We start from the raw sequence: 6320 nt of genomic DNA, 5'->3' as shown, positions 1-6320 counted from the left end.
ACTTAAACATAAAATTTAGAGCAAATCTTTTATATATTAATAGTGTAAATATTAATATGGTTTGATGCATGTCATATTTGAAAATTTTGGAGTTTAAGATCAAATTCAGATGATATGACATACATCTAAACCTATCCGTGTGTACCCTGATAATGTAAGAAAATAAAAATTAATCCATGAAGTCTATCTCATTTTCACTAATTAACTCGGATCACCTTTATATTTAAAGAACTAAAGCGTCTCTATGAGGACCCGCAAAATTCTCCTTGTTTTATTTTATTTTATTTTATTTTATCGCGTGTATTTTCCTTACTTTCAATCAATTAATTGTTTAATTTTCAGAGATTTTATAAGTGAGTATCGTTTTTAAATCATTTTTTTTAGTATAAGTGCGTACATGTTAAGTTTGAGGTGCATTATGGATGTGAGATCCTGAATTCCTATTTGTCTCAAATAAATTAAATATGGATAATTATAGTAGCTATTGTGTGAAAAATGTATTTTACCATGTGTTTTAATTTTCAAAGAGTATTTTACATACCAAAAGTGAAAAAATTCAATTGAATCATTAAAATCCTACTTTCAAAACTAAACCTTTAAGTTTAAATTAAAGTCAACCAATTAATATTTTCGTAATTGTATGTGCATGCATGCATGTTTAATACGGGGGTTCGAGTGATTAGTACCTTGGGTTATAGTGTGCTTAAGTTTTAATTAAACTAAGTTAGTGCATTAAGTGGATATTAAGTTAGTAAACCAAGGGGTTAATTACATTGGATCAAGTAGAGTTTTAGTGTTGGGCCTTTAAGTTTTAATTTCATTAGAAGCCTAAACCATAAACCCATTAATTACCCAAGCCCATGACCCATCTCTTGGTTTGCTTTACTATTAATAGACTTAGCTAGTAAGTTAGTAGGACATAGGGCAAAACAAACAAAGCCAACACGAAGAACAAGCTGCCGTGAGCTTGGAGAAGAAGAAGGGCAGCATCGGGTGTGCTAGGAGAAGAAAGAAAGAAGGAAAAAAAAAAAAGAAAGAAAGAGAATCATTGGGGTTATTCATCCAACCTTGCTTGCAACCAACCAAGGGAACTTTGTTGGAGAGTTGGAGCTCAAGGATACATCTCCTCAAGTAAGTTTCAGTCACCAAAGCTGGACGTTGGTTTAGCTCATGAACTTGTACAGATTTTGTTTCTTTTGGTGAATTGATGGCCAAGCTTGTGATATATGATGAATTGTTGGATTAATTTCTGTGTTTCATGCTTCAAGAGAATCGGCCAGCTAGGGTTATGATTAAGGATTTGAGGTAAACCAGTTTCCTAACTCTTGATTCTTGTGGTAAAACTTATGATTGATGATTGGAAGTTGAATTTAACTAGCTAGGAACTGATTTGAATGGCTGGAAATTCGTTTGATTGGGTGGAATTTAAATGAACTTCAAGTATTCCTTTTCTGTCAAGATTTCTGTCCGAAATTAGTCTAAAAATTCGAACATGTTGGGAGCTGAATTAGCCTTAGCACAAAACATAGAAGTTGTAGATAATTGAGTGTCAAGTATGCCTGTAAATTTTCAACACAATCGGAACAGGGTATCTTGTGAAATGACAAAATTGCCCCTGCTGCCCTGTTTCTGTCAAAAATGATAATCAGCCTCTGTAAGTGGTTAGTTTGACCAGGAATATTACCAAATTGGTTGTTGATGTCTTCTTAAGAATTATAGCCTTGTTTCTTAGCTTTAAAATGGATTTAGAATTACCTGAATTGGAGTTGTGTGTGCTGAGATATGAGTGAATGAATCAGGACTGCTAGTTGAATTTCACAGTAAGTTTCGAACTGGAAAATCTGGAATTGTTTTGGTATATTTGACCTAGTTAGGGTGAGAACTGGACTAAGTAGTTTTCATCAAAGTTATAGCTCTCTGTCTTAGCTTCGAAACGGTATAACTTGCACTTCAATCCAATAAGCGTAGTTTCGGTTATGTCCGATACGTTAAGTAGCAGTGAATCTGCCTTTTTGGTTTCTTAGCTTAAAACTCATTTCTGGTCATTTTCCTAGCTAAATCTTGTGCTTGAATGACTTTGAGCCTATTGAACGGCTGTTGTGATGAATTTATATTGTGTATGACTTTGGGATTGATTGATGATAGAGCGGTTATTTGGCATATTTTGCACTATTATTTTATCCTAATTTTGGCTACTTACTGTGCTAAGTATTGAGGTTTTGCTCATATTTCATATTTGCATGAATTATAGGTGATTGGCGTTAAAAGTAATCTCTTGAGACAAATTACCAGAAGACCCTTCATCTCAGGACGTGCCCAAGCCAGAAAAGGCAGACGTTGCCGAAAAGCCGGACCCACAATCTCTAGCAGTAGGACCAACTAATGAATTGGGTCCACATGAGCCCGGAGCATAGGATTAAAGCCCCAAAAGAGGAAGCTTTGCTCCAGACGTTTCTTTCTTTTCTCCTGACGGCGCACTACAAAAAGAAGATTTACACGCGGATTGGGAGAGTTTTTCTCTGGGAGTTTCTTTCCTGTTCACGAGGACATTAGCTTTAGTTTTCTTTTTCTCCTTTTTGTCAGACGTCTTTCTTCGCTTTTGTTTTTTCTTCGGCAGCAAATTAGAGAGTGAGATTTATGTCAAATCGAAACGGTAGCTTTTAGTTTTTTTTTTCCAGGCGCTAGACGTCTTTCGCCCTTTTGACTTTTAACTCATTGCTGGACAATTTCTTCGTGGCTTTTTGCTTTGTGACTGCGGCTCCAAAACGAATGCGAAGTCAGGGCCCCCTCAGTTATACCTTCAATTAATTCACCTTCCCAATTCTTCGGCAATTAATTGAATGAATTCAATTAAATCACGCGGAATTGACACGATGAGGAGCGGCTAATTTTCTCCTCTACTCAAAGGTCGACGTGAAGGCGCGGTCCATAATATCTGTGAGATCTAATCGAATCTTCATTATTTCTTCCAATTTGTTGCTATTCGTGCGTTTCCTGAATTAATTGTTCATGGGTATTTTATTAATTGAATATCAACGGCCGGGTATTTGATTTAATTTAATAGCCTACTGTCATATTAACTAAATTGAATCCGTAATTGGCTTTATGTTGGGGAAACTTAAGATCTAGCTTAAATAAACCCTCTTAGCGTGTTTATTAGTTAGGGTTGGATTCTTCTAGTTTTAATGCAGTTGGGTAATTAAATTCCTACGGTCGTACCTAGGGTTGTTATCTGGTTAGAGAAGCAGTCAATGGTCGTACCTTGTCTGTCGAAAAAGTAAGGAAGAGCTGGTTGTCAGAGCTTGTTGATAACTATAACCAACCTAGTAACGGATGAATGAAATATCTTTGTATCGATGATCATTTGATTGGACCGTGCCTGAACAGTTGATCCTTTGGGTAGAATTTTATTAATTGCTATTTTTTAGGAAATTGTACTTGTTGAGTTAGTTCTTGGATTTTATTTATTTTATTTTCATTTCCATCCCATTAATCATCCCCCAATTTTATTCTGTTGACTTGGAAAGAAATAATTTCCTACCCGCTCCCTGTGGAATCAACCCTACTTGCCATTGTACGCAAAATTAATATTTTTATAGGCAAATCTGGTATATCGGATCAAGCAAACTCTTCGGGAACAGGGTGAATTAAGTAACCCATTGCACACCTAGGGTCCCTGCTCCAGTACTTGGATTTGCTCTATAATTAATTGTGGTGGTAATTAGAATTTTTTAGTAATTATTATTGTATAGGTTCGGCACCTGTCAATTTTTGGCGCCGCTGCCGGGGAGCGGTGTTTTGATTAATTTTGTTTCTTTCTAAGTTGTTTTATTTGGATTTGTCTGGCATTTTTCTAGTTTATGTCTCGTTCTTCTCGTACAAGTGAATTGATTTTTGATCCAGAAGTAGAGAAGACTGCTCGCCAAACTAGGAAAGAGACCAGACAGCTCAGGGAGGATCAATTTAGCATTGCATCTCAGAGACTGGGTCTAGAGGTTGAGTCAACAAATTTGAGTGGTGAAAATTTAAGTGACCTAGGCCACGAGGATATCCCTATGGCGAATGCAAGAACACTGAGGGAGTTGGCTGCTGCGGAATTGCCCCAGCAGCCGTTGTGCATTACATTTCCTACTCTAACTGAAAATACCTCATTCGAATTGAAGTCAGAATTAATTCACCTCCTACCCACGTTCCATGGCCTCTCAGGTGAAGAATCCCATAAACACATCCAGGAGTTTGATGTGGTATGCTCCAGTATGAAGCCTTCAGGAATTACTGAGGAGCAGATCAAACTCAGGGCCTTTCCCTTCTCGCTCAAAGATGCAGCGAAGGATTGGTTATACTACCTACCTGCAGGTAGTATCACAACGTGGGCCCAACTTAAGAAGAAATTTTTGAAAAAATTCTTCCCTGCATCCCGGGCTGCAAGTCTAAGAAAAGAGATATGCAGTATTAAGCAGTATCCTGGAGAATCTCTATATGATTACTGGGAAAGGTTCAATAAGTTGTGCACTAGATGTCCACAGTATCAAATTAGTGAACAATTATTGATCCAATACTTCTATGAGGGACTCCAACCGTCAGACAGGAGTATCATAGATGCTGCGAGCGGGGGAGCACTGGCAAATAAGACCCCGAGGGAAGCATGGCTGCTCATTGAGTCGATGGCGAAGAATTCTCAACAGTTTGGCTTCCGTGAGAGTAACCCTATCCGTAGGGTCAACGAGATGGAGACGTCGTCCATTCAGCAGCAGATATCGGAGCTGACATCTTTCGTTCGACAATTAGCTATGGGAAACATGCATCAAGCAAAGGCTTGTGGAATTTGCACAAATGTGGGCCATCCCACTGACTTGTGCCCTTTGTTGCAAGAGGATGAGGCTGAACAAGTGAACATGGCTGGAGGCGTGCCAACGCCTCGAAAACCGTATGATCCATACTCCAGCACGTACAATCCGGGTTGGCGAGACCACCCCAATTTCAGTTATGGTAACAAGCCACAGAATTCATTTTCTAATCGTCCACCAGGATTCCAACAACCGTGGCAACCAAAGGCTCAACCCTTGTCTTCTAGCTCAGGAAGTTTTTTGGAGGAAATTGTCAAGAGTTTGGCAACAACCACCACTCAGCTCCAGCAAGAGACTAGAACCTTGGTCACGACCACTGCTCAATTCCAGCAGGAGACTAGGTCCTTGGTCGCGAGCTCTACTCAGTTTCAACAGGACACCAGAGCGGGCATGAAAGACATGGAGACTCGAATGAGTCAAATGGCAACTGCCATTAATCGCCTGGAGTCCCACGTCTATAGAAAATTGCCTTCGCAGCTTGAGGCAAATCCCAGGAATGTAAGTGCCATGACACTGAGGAATGGTAGAAAAGTGGAAGGGCCCAAAGCCACGAACTTGAAAAGTAAGAGTGAAGAGGAAATCGAGAAGGAGATGCAAGAGGAAGGACACATCCGTGACAACCCAGAGGTAACTCTCATTCCCTCTGTACCCATTAAATCTAACTTACCTCCTTTTCCATGTAGGTTCGAGAAGACGAAGAAGGTGGAGAAGGAGAAAGAGATCCTGGAGGTGTTCAGAAAAGTGGAGATCAACATTCCTTTGTTGGAAGCAATCAAGCAAGTGCCGAAATACGTAAAATTTCTCAAGGACTTGTGCACTCATAAGAGAAAGTTGAGAGGAGATGAAAGAGTAGCGGTGGGGGAGAACGTATCAACCATACTCCAAAGGAAGCTTCCGCCCAAATGTAGGGATCCAGGTATGTTCACGATCTCTTGTAAGATTGAGAATACGCCGATCAGGAAGGCCATGTTGGATTTAGGGGCGTCAATCAATGTGATGCCAAAAACCATTTATATATCTCTAAATTTAGGACCCCTTAAAGAAATGGCCATCATAATCTAACTAGCCGACTGCACTAATGCCTATCCTGAGGGGATAGTTGAGGATGTCTTGGTTCAGGTGAATGAACTAGTTTTTCCTGCAAATTTTTATATCCTGAACATGGGAGATGAAAGGTCGTTAAATCCATCGCCTATCTTGTTAGGTAGACCGTTTCTTAACACTGCCAGGACCAAAATAGATGTGAATGAGGGCACTTTATCAATGGAATTTGATGGGAAAACTGTGAACTTTAATATTTTTGAGGCAATGAAGTACCTAGAGGAATCTAACTCAGTCTTTGCTTTGAGTGTTATTGAGCCTTTTGTGCAGAAAACTTTCGAGTTAGATGGCAAAGACGCATTGGAGGTGGCTCTAATCAAGCATCTGGAGTTGGGTATAACTCTTGATGTGGACCTGAGGGAAGAGTTGCAC

The 6320-nt window shown here is 39.4% G+C and overlaps 1 protein-coding gene, 1 long non-coding RNA gene and 1 other non-coding gene across 3 annotated transcripts; 2 read left to right on the top strand and 1 right to left on the bottom strand.

Annotated features, from left to right (window-relative positions):
• The first annotated feature begins 997 nt into the window (after window positions 1-997).
• On the top strand, window positions 998-2739 carry LOC113751044. Its single transcript, XR_003464757.1, has 2 exons — window positions 998-1131; window positions 2252-2739. It is a non-coding gene; the product is annotated as an uncharacterized LOC113751044 (long non-coding RNA).
• A 1121-nt stretch (window positions 2740-3860) lies between these two features.
• Window positions 3861-5909, top strand: LOC113752560. Its single transcript, XM_027296671.1, has one exon. The coding sequence runs from the start codon at window positions 3861-3863 to the stop codon at window positions 5907-5909; it is 2049 nt and encodes a 682-aa protein (XP_027152472.1).
• On the bottom strand, window positions 4428-4534 carry LOC113754560. The gene has a single exon (XR_003465243.1). It is a non-coding gene; the product is annotated as a small nucleolar RNA R71 (small nucleolar RNA).
• Window positions 5910-6320: the final 411 nt, after the last annotated feature.

The sequence above is a fragment of the Coffea eugenioides genome, chromosome 11, assembly GCF_003713205.1.
Source record: "Coffea eugenioides isolate CCC68of chromosome 11, Ceug_1.0, whole genome shotgun sequence".
Taxonomy (NCBI): Eukaryota; Viridiplantae; Streptophyta; class Magnoliopsida; order Gentianales; family Rubiaceae; genus Coffea; species Coffea eugenioides.
The sequence above is the reverse complement of the archived record's forward strand: the minus strand, read 5'-3'. Positions and strand labels throughout refer to the sequence as shown.

Coding starts and splice junctions, on each gene's coding strand:
- LOC113752560 (XM_027296671.1), top strand. CDS start 3,861: ATGTCTCGTTCTTCTCGTACAAGTGAATTGATTTTTGATCCAGAAGTA.